This window comes from Echinops telfairi, unplaced genomic scaffold, assembly GCF_000313985.2.
Source record: "Echinops telfairi isolate 266 unplaced genomic scaffold, ASM31398v2 ScPeMD7_7420;HRSCAF=8458, whole genome shotgun sequence".
In the NCBI taxonomy this organism is placed as follows: domain Eukaryota; kingdom Metazoa; phylum Chordata; class Mammalia; order Afrosoricida; family Tenrecidae; genus Echinops; species Echinops telfairi.
The window spans coordinates 53396228-53412333 of NW_022111320.1; the positions used below are offsets into that span (position 1 = coordinate 53396228).

The 16106-nt window shown below is 51.6% G+C and overlaps 2 protein-coding genes and 4 non-coding genes across 8 annotated transcripts; 5 read left to right on the forward strand and 1 right to left on the reverse strand.

Moving 5' to 3' along the window:
* The first annotated feature begins 392 nt into the window (after positions 1-392).
* GNL3 (G protein nucleolar 3) lies at positions 393-6924 on the forward strand. Of its 2 annotated transcripts, XM_045297398.1 has the most exons (12): positions 393-485; positions 873-1010; positions 1128-1241; positions 1381-1461; positions 2128-2260; positions 3789-3901; positions 4104-4221; positions 4599-4686; positions 5305-5479; positions 5868-6144; positions 6223-6569; positions 6672-6924. In XM_045297398.1, exons 1-11 carry the CDS (start codon positions 450-452, stop codon positions 6474-6476), a joined length of 1527 nt encoding a protein of 508 aa, XP_045153333.1. In that variant the 5' UTR covers positions 393-449; the 3' UTR covers positions 6477-6569; positions 6672-6924. The 2 variants fall into 2 exon arrangements, with proteins under 2 accessions (XP_045153333.1, XP_045153335.1); XM_045297400.1 differs by lacking the exon at positions 6672-6924 and having other exon boundaries at positions 6264-6415.
* On the forward strand, positions 1970-2044 carry LOC115872150. Its single transcript, XR_004047689.1, has one exon. It is a non-coding gene; the product is annotated as a small nucleolar RNA SNORD19 (small nucleolar RNA).
* On the forward strand, positions 2304-2379 carry LOC115872149. Its single transcript, XR_004047688.1, has one exon. It is a non-coding gene; the product is annotated as a small nucleolar RNA SNORD19 (small nucleolar RNA).
* Positions 3942-4030, forward strand: LOC115872154. The gene has a single exon (XR_004047692.1). It is a non-coding gene; the product is annotated as a small nucleolar RNA SNORD19B (small nucleolar RNA).
* LOC115872152 lies at positions 5177-5252 on the forward strand. Its single transcript, XR_004047690.1, has one exon. It is a non-coding gene; the product is annotated as a small nucleolar RNA SNORD69 (small nucleolar RNA).
* Positions 6925-6956: 32 nt separating the features above from the next.
* Positions 6957-16100, reverse strand: GLT8D1 (glycosyltransferase 8 domain containing 1). Of its 2 annotated transcripts, XM_045297401.1 has the most exons (11): positions 16065-16100; positions 15534-15657; positions 12828-12863; positions 12600-12698; positions 10578-10791; positions 8907-9024; positions 8661-8745; positions 8453-8565; positions 7738-7904; positions 7546-7658; positions 6957-7371 (listed from the first exon to the last, which is right to left on the reverse strand). In XM_045297401.1, the coding sequence occupies exons 3-11, from the start codon at positions 12841-12843 to the stop codon at positions 7190-7192; spliced, it is 1107 nt and encodes a 368-aa protein (XP_045153336.1). In that variant the 5' UTR covers positions 12844-12863; positions 15534-15657; positions 16065-16100; the 3' UTR covers positions 6957-7189. The 2 variants fall into 2 exon arrangements, with proteins under 2 accessions (XP_045153336.1, XP_004715261.2); XM_004715204.3 differs by lacking the exon at positions 16065-16100 and having other exon boundaries at positions 15534-16035.
* Between the last annotated feature and the right edge of the window lie 6 nt (positions 16101-16106).

Genomic DNA, 16106 nt, shown 5'->3' on the forward strand with positions numbered 1-16106 from the left:
GTCCTGCGGCTAATCCATGGTCGGCAGGCCTCACGTTGGAAGTGGGGTCCGCCGGTGTCCGAAGATGGAGAAGAGAAGGCGAAAGCTCCGGAGGGGACTGTCCGAGTCAAATTTCGAGCCCAGCGTTTTCCTTCTCGCGGCCACGTGCAGACCAAACGGCCTGCGGGAGGGCCGAGAGTCGTCTCCCAATCCCGCTCTTGGGCTCGTGGTTGGCGCGAAAGTCACATTTTGAGCCCTTTGACCCCATTCTGAGGAAGAGCGTTGGGCCGGAATACGTATTCAACCAATAACCTGGTTTTGAGAGAATGGCATGTGTTTGTATTATGTATTCCCTCCCACGTGGTTCTTAAATATGGCCTCTATTCTGCCGTTATCAAAAAATGCTAGTTACCTGTTTCTAGTATTTTTCTTACGTTTTCTTTGTAGAATTAAAGAAAGCGAGTAAACGCATGAGCTGCCATAAACGGTATAAAATCCAAAAAAAGGTGAGTGTCGAGCTCCTGAGCACTCTGTTGTACTTGATTGACTGCACCTAGTCTTTCCCCTCCCTGAGCAAGTCCTGGTTAATGTGATTGGACCTCAGGCCCTGAGGGTTGCTGGAAAGAGGAGGCCCCATCGGGGTACAGCCCTGGGATTATGGGGTTAGTTTGGTGATAAGAAAACTTTACATGTTTGATAATCTCTGGAACAGGAAGGAGGGGTATCAAAAATAAAGCCCAGTGGTGGGTTGGGGTTTGCACGATTCCAGTGAAAGCTTGGTTTTCCTCACTCATTGTAGAGATGTTACTGAACTGTGGCTAGATTGCTTCTTGTGTGAATTGTGTTTGAATAGGCAGGTGTTGGTGAATAGTCCATGTTTTCCCTTGTAATAGGTACGGGAGCACCATCGAAAATTGAGGAAGGAGGCAAAAAAACGGGGTCACAAGAAGTCCCGGAAAGATCCAGGAGTTCCCAACAGTGCTCCCTTTAAGGAGGCTCTACTTCGGGAGGCTGAGCTAAGAAAGCAGCAGGTAGGTTGTTAACTGAAGCTGTGAATAAATGGAGTGTGGGCATGTTTCCTTTTTTCAGAGTTGGGTAATGGTACCAGGTCCCTCGGCTCACCTGTCTTTCTTACGCGTTGGACACAGCTTGAAGAACTAAAACAGCAGCAGAAACTTGACAGACAGAAGGAACAGGAAAAGAAAAGGAAACTAGAAGCTAGTCCTGATGTTGAGCCTTCTCATGGGGAATCCGTGGCAGAGGTATGATTGGATCTCGGGCCCAAAGCAGAAGTGAAAGCATACAGCGGGCTGGTGGCTGCTCTACCTCCATGGAAGGGGGAAGCTGAGTTTGGATTATAACTGCACTACTTCTAACTTTGCCCTTGTTTTGGTCACCCAGGACTTTGGACAAGGCAAAGCAAAGAAAGCCAAGTTGACCAAACAGAATCCAAAGAAATTATATTGTCAGGAACTTAAAAAGGTATATTTGTCTAGGTCAGTGTCTGAAAATGGTAATGGGCTTTAAAACTAGTCAATCTTCTCTACTAGCCCTGGCACCAGCTCCAGGGTGCCAGGTGGAAGTACAGTTCGGGTGAGCTGAATCCTTCAGCTTGCCATACCTGTCTTGGGCCTGTTCCTGTTACGATTGGCCTAAGGGAGTATTTTGTTTGGACAGATGCTCAACCATAAACATAGTTGATAAAAACGGCACTTGTGTTGAACATAGTGTGTTAACACCGTGGCTTTACAATGCGAATACATGAGAGTGTGACAACAAGGACCCTTAAAGTGGTCCTCAGCAAAAGGGCTGAGTGAAGTCATGCTCCCCAGGACCAGCACGCCTGGGAAACACCCCCCCCCCCCAGGGAGGCGTGTCTTGGCTTCTCAGCACCCTGGGACCTATCAAACAAATTCATGGTGGGGGGGCTGGGGATTCTTACAAAGGCTGGAGGGCACTGAACAAGCCTGTGTGCTTTGTTTTCTTGTGTGAGAAATGATGACATATCTGAACATTCTTCATACCATGTGGAGACATGAGATCCAACTCTGAGCTCACCGTGTTGCCTGCCTCCAGCATGATGCCGGGCATGGCTGAGCAGGTGGTCCCTGAAGTAGGGGTGTGCTGTGACTGTTTATACCTTGACAGGTGATCGAAGCTGCAGATGTTGTGCTTGAGGTGCTGGATGCCAGAGACCCTCTGGGTTGCAGGTGTCCCCAGGTAGAAGAGGCCATTGTCCAGGGGGCACAGAAGAAGCTGGTACTTGTGTTAAATAAATCAGGTGAGTGAAGGCCAGGTGCCCTCGGCCTTGCGTGTGCACCAGTGAGGAATGAGGACAACGTCTAACAGTCTGATGGTCGCTGAAGACTGATAAGATCCAACTCTGACCTCAGAAGCAGCACCTGTGCTGACTGGGTGCCAAAGCCAGGGCTGGGCCGTGAGAAGGGGTGTTCACATGCGATCCACCTGGTTTCTGTGTGGTGGGAGGGTGTGTGAGTGCTTCCATGTTTACCACCTTGTCCTTTCGGCATCGTGTGTGTGTGTGTGTGTGTGTGTGTGTGTGTGTGTGTGTGTGTGTGTTTCACAGAGGAAGTGGTGGCAGTGTTATCAGGTCCTCCACCTACACGGTGCTGCATCTTAGTTTAGGACCTGGGGACATTCGGGCTGTAGGGGAAAGCACTGAGGTGGCAGCCAGAGGGACTTGCGAAGCACAAAGGAATAGCACGTGGATAGAAATACTACGGCCAGGAATTAGAATTAGATGACTGCTAGCTGAGGGTAAGTTCTTGTGGGGTAAGAGGGAGAGGGGACTCCACGAATCATCACAGGTGCGGTAGGCGCAATTGTCCAGTGATAAGTAAGGATTGTAGTAAAGGTCCTAGAGAGCATAAGAGTTAGAGGAGAGATTGGAATAAATGGAGTCAGATAAAATTCATGGTAGCATTGCTCACCTCAGCCCCACTTGATGGTCCTCGCCACGAGAGCAGGAGCAGCCTTGGAAACCGAGAACCGGGAGCCTCTCTCAGCCAGGAGAGAATCAGTGGGAGCCTCTTCTTTATTGCTAACCAATCATTATATCACTGTAGGGGGACAACATTATAGAATCACACATCACAGGAGGGGCCAGTACAATAGGCATAAGCATAACAGGAAGGGATGAGCTAGGGGTGTGCCTATAGGAATGGAAGGGTCTAGGTATACATGTGATAAGATGGGCGGACCCTAGATTCATGATGGAGGCCTAATCTTGGTCATCCTTGGGCGGGTTTGACCTCCTACAAGGAAGTATACAACTACTATCCTTATCAGAAGGGAGTGGGCCCTACTTGTGGGATAAACAGTGGTGTCTGCTTGGTCTAGACAGCTGATAACTCTCAGGGAGAATGACCCCCAATCCACTCCTGATGACCTCCAAGTGTACAGTCATTCTCAAGCAGCTACGTTTGGCATATATTTGGGGGAGGCAACTTGGGAGAAATCCTTCTATTTCCCGTAAGTTCTAGAACTACCATATATACTCGTGTATGAGCCAAATCTTTTCAGCACCTTTTCAATGCAGTTTTTGTGTGCCGCGGCTGATATTCGGGCAGCTTATACTCAAGTGTACGTGGTATTCAGCATAAGCTTAGCAAACAGCAAGGATCTAGAGGTTGATACAGCCCTATTGCTACTGGCCTCAAGATGAGGGAGGACAAGGAAGTAGGGGAGCTTGGCGCACCCCCCCATTTAGTTCACTCCTTAAAGGGTGGGCCAGATGAAGACTTGTGCCTCGTGTCGGGCAAAATAGATTTCCTTTTCCTTCCTGTCAGATCTGGTTCCAAAGGAGAATCTGGAAAACTGGCTGCATTGTTTGGAGAGAGAATTGCCGACTGTGGTCTTCAGAGCCGCCACCCACGTGAGGGACAAAGGGAAGCCAATGAAGGTACCTTTGACGGGACATATATGTGGCTCTTTCTGTTCTTTGGAGGTTGAAATATGTGTGAGCGAAATCTTGATTTAAAAAGATACTAATGAAAAAATGATAAAGATCCAACTCTGATTTCATCCATCGATAATAAGATGTGAGTGTGATTAAGTGGCAGGTGGCTTGGCTTTCAGAAGTAGTAAACTAACCGTCTGTGAAGGTCAAGAAGAAGGCCGCCCCGTACAGAAGTGAGGTCTGCTTTGGGAAAGAGGGCCTCCTGAAGCTGCTGCGGGGGCTGCAGGAGACTTGTGGCAAAGCCGTCTGCGTTGGCGTCGTTGGTGAGTCTCATCGCATCTTCCTGGATGACGTGCCAGGCTGAGAATCGGAGTGCTCATACACTGGCCTCTCCCCCGACCCCCCTGGGGACCCGGTTACGGGGTGGGCAGAGCAGAAGGGCTTGCTGCCTGGCTGTTATTTGCCGTGCCTGGGTGTCGCAGGACGTTGGCTTCTGAGATTTCTGGGCTGACTTGAATCGATCGCTTAGTCCTGGTCCTGTTTTACTTGAGCAAGAAATGAAGACGCTAAGATGGGTCTTAGAGTTAAAGTGAAGACGATCAGATCCAACTCTGATCTTGCTCTAAATATGAAGCGTGATATAAAGTGATAGAAGTTTTAGGATTATCAGCTCATAGTACGTTGAATTCCTCATTTATAGGTTTCCCAAACGTGGGTAAAAGCAGTGTTATTAATAGCTTAAAACAGGAGCGGATCTGCACGGTTGGTGTGTCTATGGGACTGACGCGGTAAGTTGGGCACTTCCCTAATTGCACGTTTGAATTACAAGAGTGCTTGTGACTTCCTTTCGGCCATCTTGATTGAGGAAGGCAACTTTCTTTTCAAAGCTGAAGGAAAGGGTCAGGCTCCCAAGCTGGGCATGAGGTTCAAGCAGGGCAGCTGCCCCCAGTCTAACTGCAGAGACAGAGGAGCAAGTCAATGCAGAGCGAGGAGTCCGGCTTGAAAAACGAATAGAAGTGTGCCAGACAAAACAGACTTGCATGAGTCACGGCGACCCTCTAAGACAGGGTCGACCCGCCCCCTGTGAGTTTGACTATGGCTCTTTATGGGCGTGAGAAGCCCTGAATTTCTTCCCTGGGTTGGGGGCAGGGGCGTTTCAGTGGCTGACATGGTCAGTGCCAGCCCGAGGTGTTAACCCCTGCGGCAGCGGTCTCCTGGCAGAGGGCAGCGTGTGTTGACTGCGATGTGTCCGTGAAGGCCTGGCATGTTGGAGGGAGGGATGTGAAGCAGTGATGAGAAACTGGATCTGACTGGCTGTGCTGAGTTTGTTCAATCCAACCCTGAGCTTCACGTTCGCCTTTGCCACCCTCTAAACCAGGCCCCTCTAAGTGCCCTCTCTCTGCTAGGAATGCGCAGGCTGTCCCTCTGGACAAACAGATCACCCTCCTAGACAGCCCCAGCATCATCGTGTCTCCCATGAACCCAGCCGCCGCTCTAGCCATGAGAAGTCCAGTGAGCATTGAGGTGTTAAAGCCAGTGGAGGCTGCCAGTGCCATCCTAGGCCAGGCAGATGCTCGACAGGTAACAAGCCCTGCCACTTCTCTGACATCCTACGCCTGTGAAATACAGGAGCGTTTGTGAGGGAGTATTCGTGCTTTTCCATTCCAGAATAAAATTCTGAGATGTGCCTGATTTTATACGAGCAAATTCGTGGGTTCCTGCTTGAGTCTTGCTGGGACCTGTAAAAAAGCCAAGGGGTTGGGCTTTGTTTCTGTGTGCAGCATGACAGCCACTGCCTCTGTCCCCACTCTGAAGCCCCCCTTGTTTGGCCTAACCACACATCAGTTGATGGCATTTGGATTGTGGGCCACGTGACAAGTCGATTTGAGCATGAAGAAAGTGGTCTGTTTAAAAGTGGGAAGCTGTACGACAGCAACATTCCAATAGAAAGCATTCGTTGTTTTTCCAGGTCGTGCTGAAATACACTGTCCCCGACTACACTAGTCCTCTGGAATTTTTCACTTTGCTTGCGCGGAGGCGAGGGCTGCACCAAAAAGGTGGCAGCCCAAACGTGGAAAGTGCTGCCAAGCTGCTGTGGTCAGAGTGGACAGGGGCTTTGTGCTACTATAGCCAGCCCCCAGCGTCCTGGGCCTGCCCTCCCCACTTGGCCGAGCAGACAGTGGCATCTATGAAACTGGGCTTCGATGAGGAAGAGCTGCGCAGGAACAACGCGCACAGCATTCAAGGTGAGCGGGACTAGGTGCCACTGCTGGGGGCTAGCCGGGTCCTCCTGTCTGTTCACCTGACACGTGTCCCCTGCTCAGCCATCAGAGGATCTCGCCTGGCCACTAGCCTCTTTTTCCAGTCCTGGGGTCTGACCAACGGGATCACGGAGGAAAAGGACATACCCGAGCATCTGCCAAGACAGATTGTGACGGAGGAGGACAAGGACGACCTTGACGGCCACCAAGAGGGTGTTGACGGTGAAGAAGCCCAAGTGAGTGCACCAGTATCCCGCTCAGAGGCCTGTGCTGTCCTCCCACTGACTCCATGGCATGTGGCAGACACGGGCCGCTGACAGCTACCCAGCACCTGTCTCTGTCTTCACAGGAAGAGTGCCCAGCTGCATGTCCTGCAGGAGGAGGGGCACTGGCCACGGAGCCTCCAGCAGGTGAGTCCGGCTGGGGTCAGTGGTGGCTTCCTGCAGCAGCGTGGCACAGAATGGCCTTTGCTTTCCAGACAAGACAAAAACTACCGCTTTTCTCTAATACAGGTGGACACTCCAATACGGGTGGGCAGGTTGGTGACCGAGCAGCACAGCCACTCAACTCGGATAAGCCGACAGGAGGGGAAGACGGCGACTATGACTTCAGCACGGACTACGTGTGATCCAGCCTTGGCGTGGCCTTTGCCCTCTAGGGGCGTCTCTTAGCTAAACACTTGACACTGTAGCCGTGCATCCGTGTGCAATAGCTGTAAATGTTGTAAGTATGTGATACGTCATTAAAATTGGATTCCAAAGCTCATGGGCAATGTATTTGACACCACAAGGAAGAGATGGGGGGCTCACTTCACTTTATTTACACATCAAGTCACGAGGTAATACATTCAAGCCAAAGAAAGGTTTTCAATGTGAATCAGTCCACCATCTTCCTTCCACGGTGTAAGGAAGCACTCGCGGATACACCGGGCTTGTAGCAGCGCAGTTCAGTTTTCCGTGGGCCCTGAAGCCCAGCCACTGTCCTCAGTCTCCCAGGATATCCCGGGAACATCTGTGACTAGGAGCCCCTCTCAGTTTACCTCCATGTGTCTTCGGACAAGGCTGAACTTCCCTGTTGGATCAGGAATATACCATCTTTCCCATACGTCAGCATAGGAGGCAGTTCTTCCCCACGGCTTAAAGTGCCCGTTCCAGTGGAGTAGCTTGGCCGCCTTTACAAACTGGGGTGAATACCGCTTTCCAGCACTGGAGCCTTGCGTGAGAAGAAAGAGACTCGGATGATCGTGCCCAGTCACATGACATGGCAAAGCAGAGAAAAGCCAGCCAGTAGTTAGACCAGGGCTTCCCAGGGTGGTCAGGAGCTGGACAATGGGCTGGAGTACAAAAGCGTCACACTCACTTCTGTGACTTTTGTTCCCCTGCTTACCAAGGTGGCGGACGTTCCACATGGGGTCGAGGGTGGAGTGCTGCTGGTAGAAGACGATCAGCAGGGGAGGGGTGGTGACGCTCCCAGCCAGGGTCCTGCTGTACAGCCCCTCTCTGCGGGCAGACCACACAGTGTTGTGAGTTGAGACTCCTGACAGCCTACAGGTCGTACACCTGGGTGGGGAGCACTTACTCTGCGTTGAGCTTCATCCACTTCTCCAGCTGGTTGGTTATGTTCTGTCGTCTCCATTCCGTGAGGTTTGCGACAAAAACTCCAGGGTTGAAAGAGCAGGTACTGGCTTTCATGGAGAGTTTACGAATCCGTTCCTTCTTATAGTCCAGGTACCCAATGTAGTTGTACTGGAAACGCAAGTGCTTATGTTTCAAACCAGGTGTGTGGCTCCCAGCCACAGCAGCGGGTGAAAAACACTGCCTGTGACTTCAGGTTAACAGAGAGCACACAAAAGTGACACCAGCGGTTTCTGGACCGTGTGGTTATTGCACTGGGCTATGAAGCACAGGACGGCAGTGTGAAACCATCAACAGGCTCCTCGGAACAAAGACGGCCTTCTACTCCTGTGAACAGGCACTGAGTCACTGACTACCCTAGCCCTCAACATCCGAAACCAACCGATGAAGGAGAGCATGTTTGTGTTTTGGGAGAATGGAAAGCCATCGTGGTGGTTCCAGCCCAGTGACCAACCCTATAGGGCAGAGTACACTGCCCCTGTGGGCTCCCAAGGCAGTAGATCTTTCAGGGGAGTTGATTTTGAACTGCTGACCTAGCAGGTTAACAGCCCAATGTATAACCCACTACAACCAGGGCTCTGCAAAGGCTAGGTTCTCCCCTCTTCTGTGTTGGGAGTGGGGTTGTCCGAAAGGTCTGATGAGGTAATGAGGTAAGTTACCTGGTTTCCTGCTCCCCGGACAACAACTTTAGCAGAAGTTGAGTCACAATCTTCTGAGAATGCAGCTGCATGTCCTGGCTTTAGTGGTGTATTGTAAAGGGCAAGAACGTCACCTGAAAGGGATAAGACATGGTCCCAGTGGCCCACAGGTCACCCACTTCTCCCTGGAGGCCAGCAGGGGGCAGGGCAGCATGGTCTCCCCCAGTACCTTGCACGATCACATCATCGTCCACATAGATGGCCTTCTTCGCACTGGGAACCAAAACAGGCAAGTAGAACCTTGCGAAGATTAACTGTCGATGAGGAAATAGCATTGACTAGGCTCTTATTCACGCAGACCCCACCCAGGAGAAGGTGGCCCCAGGACTGCTCCTGAGAACTGCTCAGGCTGGGTTCCCTGCACCCAGCTTTTGTCTCCTCTCCCAAGTACAAAGAAAGATGCAAGGCAACTCACTGGTTTCACAGAATCCCCCTGGACAGGATCCTGCTTTACTTTCCCTTCCAAAAGCTTAGTGTCAAAATCCACAATTTTGTACCTGATATTTTTCAGTGAACCACTGTTGAGCCAGGACCTGATGAAGAAAGCAGTTTGTTTTAAGTAATGCCCCAAACAGTCTTATCTTTGTGCCTTCCAGTGAGAGCAAATTGATGAGAAGCCCCAGGGACCCTGGAAGCCGTGTCTTCAAACCCTTCACTTCTTTGCTCCTCACAGACGTTCCCACCAGTGTCCTCCCGGAGCTAAGATTCTCCGGTATCAACATGCTGCTCACATCAGCCTCACACTAAAAGGTGGACGTTGAAAAATCCACTATGAAGTCGAAGCATTCCATCCCCACACAAACGAACCACGCGTCCCTCTGGATACGCGAGGGGAAGACGAGTCTCCAGTGACCAAGGATGGCGAATGAACACTAACTCCTGACGGACGGTATTTCTGCTGTCTATTTTAATGCAGCATTTGGTTCCATATTAGGTGGGTTCTGAATTTCTAAAATAAGTTAAAATAAGTCATGATAACTTTTAAACACAAACGATGGAGAATGCCACAGGACAGAGGTGCTTTAGAACTGTGATACCCTATAACCTGACGGACTAGCTATTTGGGAATAGCTAATAAACCTTGCAACTTTTTCTTTTCTGGTAAGCATCTTCAAAACCTGGATGAGCCTGTCCATCAAGTGGGGTTTTTATTGTTAATAATGTAATGAAACCCACTCACTGAGTGAAGACTGGTCTCACTGGCTTGATAGAAAAACTGGGTATTGCCCCTCGTCTTTAAAGAGTAATGCGTGGGCTCCCAATAGCTCTGGTATTGTTCCAAATCACTCAGTTTGTGGGCCAGGGTCCCCACTTCCCTAGGCTGCCTGGACACCCCTCGCTCCTTCCCACTAAGGACACAATGGTCCAAAGCCACGAGACTCAGAGCTTCACACGCCGGCTTACAGGGCGTGTCCTGACACGTTTCCGTTTCCTCCACGAGAAGCACAGAAAGGGTTGGCATTTATTAACCTACCATTTATGCTGACTTTTATCCATGTATCCAAACTCATTTTCCTAATCCTCCCAACCTCGAAATTCTGTGGTACATTCCTACAGATAGATAAGCGCCACTCTGGCATGAATGTGCACCGAGTATTAATCCCAGTCAATGGGCCTCGTTCATGAAAGCGTGGCTTTTGTGGACAGACGTAGGCGTCAAGTTTCTCGCAGTCACCATCAATGGGTGTGCAGACTCACACTGACCGCCCCAAGTGACCCTTTAGGACATGTCGAACCAGTGTCTCAAATGTGTAACCACATAGTATACGTTCTATATAAACATAGTACCACATCGTTTTATTTATGTTAATATGGTATATAGTTATGTGGTTTTGAGAATGTTGGCTTCATTTGTGTGGATGTGATGCGAGTCCACAGATCAGTATATGAGGGATGTCCACACACCTGGTACTGAAGTCAATCGGCTGCTCCCTATCAAGGAGGTCTCATTCCCATGAAAATACCTGCTAGCCGACCATCACTGTGACAGTCACCGGGAGAGGTGGTCTGTGGTATTGTACAGACAGTGAGCGCCTGCCTTGGCCCCTGGACTGCTCTGGGGCGTCTTCTAGCAAGCCCAGCTCACCGGAGATGGTCGGCTGTGCCGTTGAGGGTCACGATGTAGAAAGCCACATGGGAGCGGGTGTTGTGTTGGATGCTGTTGATGGCGGCAATGGCCCCGCCCAGCCGGTCTTCCGATGCAGCAATGACCACAGGAATCTCTTCGGGCCACCTGTCGACTGCAGGCTGGGGGGCATTGGGGGCAAAGTCTATGGGCTGAAGCCCCCAAATCCCGGTATCTGTGAAGTGCACACACACAGAAGGCAATGCAACACACCATCCGAACGCAAGGCAGGAACAGCAGGTGGGCAAGCACTGTGTGCAGACGCAGCAGCTCCCCTCCCCCACCAAGCAACTTTTCTGAAATGCTTTTGACATTTTGTGTCAAGTGCCTTAAACAAGTACAAGACCTTTGATCCAATAATCCCCCTTGTTGCCTCTCTTAAGGACAAAATCTGAAATGTAGTCAAGTCACGTTTTACAACCGTGAATACTACCTGGAAGCAGAAGAGAAAAAAACGACCTCTTAGTAGGCATGGAATCAGTTTAGTGGGTCACATGGGAAGGAACATTCTGGAACGGAACAGGAAGGCTGAAAAGAACAGCAGCGTGCACGCTGCACTGCACGTGCAAGCACTGCTGTGTGAGCCCTTCTGGTCCTTCACTCATTCAACGCTGAATGCCTGTCAGGTGCCAGCACCGTTACAGGGCCTGGAGGTCCAGCCGTCAGGACTCGAATCCCTCCCACACAGACACGGAGCAAACAGCCATGCGCATGCATGTGCATGTATATTGTGCATTTCTGATCAGGGCCTGGCCAGCGAAAACGGAGCGAGTGGCTGTGAAGAGCCCCTTACCTGTGGAAACTCATAAAGGGCGCTCTGGCACGAGACAGGGACGGGACAGGTGATGGGCACGGGACTGCAGTGGGTTTGCCGCACAGAAGCGTGGATGAACTGCTAAGGGCAGAACTATGCTCTGCTTGCAAACCTGCAAGCAAAGAGTTTCCACGATCCTGGTGGCAGGCTTATGACGGGAGTTTGTGGAAAAACATGACCTCATCTGTACAAGGGGGAAAAACCTCAAATCTGGAAGTTGATCAAACTGAAGTTTCACTGACAATGACCTCCAGGTGATAGAATCATCCACTGCGCTCAAAGAGTGATCGGGCGTCTCCCTGGTGTCAGCCACCATTCTGAAGCAGGGAATGAAGCACCACTGGAGAAAACTATGCGGAGCTTAAATGTGATTTCCTTCTTTATAAACACCTGCACCAGGAGCGTGCCTGCATTACTGTCTAAGCATGTATAGCCACACGCGTTGCTATGACGGGAAGGCAGGGGGAAGACTCAGCCCGTCTTGAGGCTTGGGCCAACTACGGCCGGTGGCATTCCGGAAGTGACTCTTGATCAACTCCCTGCGGCCTCAAGCCTCCCAGTACCAAGGCGGTGGATGCGGCACAGACAACTCATGTAAAGTAACCGGCTGGCAAGCACTTAGAGAGCCCGCGAATGGGGCTCCACAGGAGAAAGGAGGGAGCGGGCAGAAACACTCTAACTCAGGGGTCTTTGGGACACACACGTGGCTCTGAAGGAACACAGAAACCCCGGGGAGGAGATTACTCAGGTAATGGCGATTTCATTTGTGAAAATGTATTTATGGCCCTCGAGTAATCTTTAAATTGTTGTGAGGGCCAGGGTTGGTTCTTCCGCCTCAGCAGTGTGCCGGCCTGCTCTAGGTGCACAGAACAGGCATCAAAGACCAGCCACACTCGCCTGCCCCCATCAGTGGACTCGGATCTGGATCGAATCAGCTGACAGATCAAACCCCTGGCAAGTTACCGCACGGAGAAGGAAGGAGTGTGTGAGTGGGAGTGAGTGGGGCGCACTTCCCAGCACAAGAGCCTGGCGAGTCCCCACGGAGAGTTTCCCACCAGACTTCAGCAGGGTTTGTTTGTTTGTTTGTAAGGTTGGGAAGAAAACGTTCTTTGCCCTTCAGGGGGATGGAACGGAGGATGCGGGATGCAGAGGACTCCAGGCCCCATTACCTGAAGCCTCGTTCCGTAGCAAATTGCTCAGTCCAAGGAAGTTCCGGTGCAAAACCAGCAGGAATAGCGCAATGGCCAAGACCAGGATGATGATGTTCACTGCAACGAGGGGGGGGCATGACGTCCCTTTAGCCTTTCACTTTTCAACGTGTCATGAGTCTTCTCTGTAGCTTCTGACCAGGGATAACAGCAATATAACTTATGGGAGGAAAGCAAACACATACCTACCTTTACGGAATGACATCTTTCTTTTCTGCCCCAAACCTGCAAAACAAAAGCCAGCCCTAAAGTTAAGGAAGTACATGGGAACGGGCATCAAGACACGCACACATTTTACTCCAGAAGGAAAAAGCTTATAATGTACTTTCCACCAGCAATGCATTTTGAATGAAGTCCCCAAGAACCAAATTTGGGATCTGAATTCACAACTCTCTTTTGAAACAGAATTTACAAGAACCCAGTGCTATGCTACATGCAGCCTTAGCCCTTAGAAGACCGTTCATTAGGTGCCATGAGCGGAAACATAAAACTCCACCAGGAGGCAAGCCTGGGCTCTCACCACCGCAGCGGTATAAATGGCTTATAGTAGACTACTGACTGAAGGGGTGGTTCATGTCCACCCAGCAGTGCCGGGGACAAAGCCCTGGCACACGACGTCGGAAAGCTGCAGCCCAATGGAGGACAGCGCTACTGAGACATGTGCAGTCACCAGGAGCCAGAATCAACTCAAGGACAAGAGACGATGGTCACCACTCATCTGTTCGCCTGCCACACGGGTGGCTGGCATGTGGCGATGGTGCTAGAAGCTTTACAACACACCTCTCACACAACAAGAGCGTCGCCCCATGGCGGGCAGGTGCCAGCAGAGCCCCTGGGCTTGGAAAGAGAGCCCTGACAATTGATTTCCAAAGATGAACCAAGCAAACCTCTTGGGGACAGTGCTGGAAGGTGAGCTCACTGGGGTGGACTGGGCGGGAGCTGCCTCCTCACAACAGGGTTGACCTTCACAACGCAGATGGAGGAAAGCTGTCAAGGCCTTGACCTTGCTGACGCCCCATGGCGTCAAGCAAGCATCCACTAGAGCCGAAATGTGGAATGTACGCATCAAGGAAGATTGGAAGTCGACAACAATGAACTGGAACACGTGAAGACTGGCATTGTGGGCGTTAATCTGATCGTGTAGGGTCAATAGACTGACCCGCTGCTGCTACTGCTGCGTCCACTCGACCCCTGACTGCCCTGCAGCACAGAGGAGACTTGCTTGCCCTGGAGGGTTCAGAACACTGGAGGAAATCCCTTATGGAAGCAGACTGCCACATCTCCTCCCACAAGCAATTAAATAGGGTTTAAAAAAGAAAGAAAACATTTGAAAGTTGAGGGGTAATGATTGGACAACTCTTCTTGAAGTGAGTGAGCTACTGAATCGCAAGACATGTGGAGCTTGTGCCAATGAAACTGCAAACACACACATGGGTTTTAACAGTCAGACGTTCCGTTCACAGCTAGGTGCTTTCACCTGTGTGCACTCACTCTAAAGAAGTACCCGTGTGTGACCCAGTGGGCACAGCGATTCAGGCTTGATGAGAAGGTATGCTTCAGGCGTTAAGAAATGCGTACGGAACTCCGCTCATCTACAAGTCCTCCTGTCACTCCTGGGATGATGGCCTGTGCCTTACCGATGATGTGACGGTACTCAACTCTGGGCTGTAACCAGCTGCAGGGGCATTACGAAGAGTGGAAATTACTCCCACATACGGACTTAGTTGTGCTCCTGCGAACCTGCAGATGGATCCAGAGGAGCGCAGTGGTCTGTGAGAACCAGGGGATGGACACAGCAGGGGTCCAGAGTGGGAAAGCTGTGTGGCAAGGATGCATGCTTTTACGGAACTTGGTCAGTCTGTCTGTGTGCTGCACCAGCATGCAGGAAGCTGGACTATAGGAAGAGTGGGGCACTATCGCTGGAAGAAGGCCCCTGAGCAACCTGTCACCTGCAGCTGTGTTCCAGTGGGAGGGACAGCATAGAGTGACATGTCTATTTCTACAGGATGGCTGGAATGTCTGTTAAAACACACCAAGGTGGGAACTGATCACAAGGAGCCCCCTCCCTGGGGGACGGACAACAGAGAAGTGGGTGAAGGGAGACATCAGTCAGCTTAAGACATGAGAAAGTAATAACAATTTATAAATTATCAAGGGTTCGTGGGGGGGGGGGACGGACTGAGGACTGATACCAAGGGCTCAAGCAGAAAGAAAATGTTTTGAAAATGATGAGGGCAACATATGTACAAAATGTGCTTGACATAATGGATGTATGGATTGTGATAAGAGCTGTAAGAGCCCCCAATAAGATGATTTAAAAAACAAAATGACGCACCAAGGTACACGTGCACAGCACCTGGACATCGGAGTAGGCTCCTGCTACCCCGTTGATGCGTGCCCATGCACTGGCCCTTCTGAGCTCTTAAAATTACAACTGTTTTGCAGCCGCCTCTCCCATGATGCAAAGGTAGAAGGCTCGGAAGACTCATTCACCTTCTCCCCAGTTCCTACTTGGCTTTCGGGCCCCTCCAGTCTCCATATTGGGATGCACCTCCCGTGAGCGCCCACATCTCCTGGGCTTCCAAAGTTTAGCCTCCCGGTGCCCCCGAGTTTACTGAGTAGATCTATGGCTCCAAGAGGGTTTCCAGGCAGGGATCCTACACCTGAACCACCAGGTAATCAAGCAGCTAAACCATCCGGAAAACTCGCTCACTGCCACGGCCTTCCAGTTGGTACCAACTCATAGCGACCCTACAGGGCAGGGAAGAACTGGCTCCTCTGGGTGCCCAGGCTGCAACTCCACAGGTAAAAACCCACTCTTTCTCCCGCAGTGCAGCTGGTAGTGTGGAACAACTGACCCGGCAGTTAGCAGCCCAACAAGTAACCACTACCTACCAGGGTTTGTGGGGAGTGTTTGGGACACTGCGTGGCTCTCTCTCGATGGATTTCGGGATCTAGGAAGGCCAAGTGCTGGTCCTGGTTGACGCCTCGGTTCACAGGCGTCGTGGAAATGTACCGACTGTGAATGAGAGCGGCAGTCACCCGTCACCCGCCCTGGGGAGGGCCTGGCCTGCCCGTCTGTGCCCTGACACGCACTACACCGAAGCCGCGCCGGCTGGGACCAACAGGTTCCCCAGGGAGCGCTCGCCCAGCAACGTTGGCCCCGCACTTCGCGTACAACAAGCTCCCCAGGCTTTGACATCCACGTCAGCCCCGCGCGGAGGGAGGGCAGAGCGAAGCCTGGGCGGGCCTCCTTCGGACGAGTCGGGCCCGGGTCGGGGAGAAACCACTGCCGGAGGCGGGCGTACGGAGAGCCGAGGTCGAGAACCCTGCTCGGTGCTGGAGCGCGGGGCGGTCAGGGCACGGGATCGCGCTCCCGAGGAAGTGGCCCGGGGTAACCAGCGCATTCTCGGGGCTCCATGGTACCTTACTCCTCGGCGTGATCGGGAGGCCTCGAGGCTCGGCGGG

Bases quoted from the DNA above. Each gene is read 5' to 3' on its own strand.
- GLT8D1 (XM_004715204.3), bottom strand. From the start codon at position 15,840: ATGTCAAAGCCTGGGGAGCTTGTTGTACGCGAAGTGCGGGGCCAACGT. The intron at 8,746-8,906 runs GTGAGTTGCCTT...CCTCATCGACAG, and splicing joins AGGGGGATTCTGTGAAACCA to TTAATCTTCGCAAGGTTCTA. The intron at 7,372-7,545 runs GTAAGCAGGGGA...TTCTCACGCAAG, and splicing joins GTGGAACGTCCGCCACCTTG to GCTCCAGTGCTGGAAAGCGG.
- GNL3 (XM_045297398.1), top strand. From the start codon at position 450: ATGAGCTGCCATAAACGGTATAAAATCCAAAAAAAG. The intron at 1,242-1,380 runs GTATGATTGGAT...TTGGTCACCCAG, and splicing joins ATGGGGAATCCGTGGCAGAG to GACTTTGGACAAGGCAAAGC. The intron at 4,222-4,598 runs GTGAGTCTCATC...CCTCATTTATAG, and splicing joins CGTCTGCGTTGGCGTCGTTG to GTTTCCCAAACGTGGGTAAA.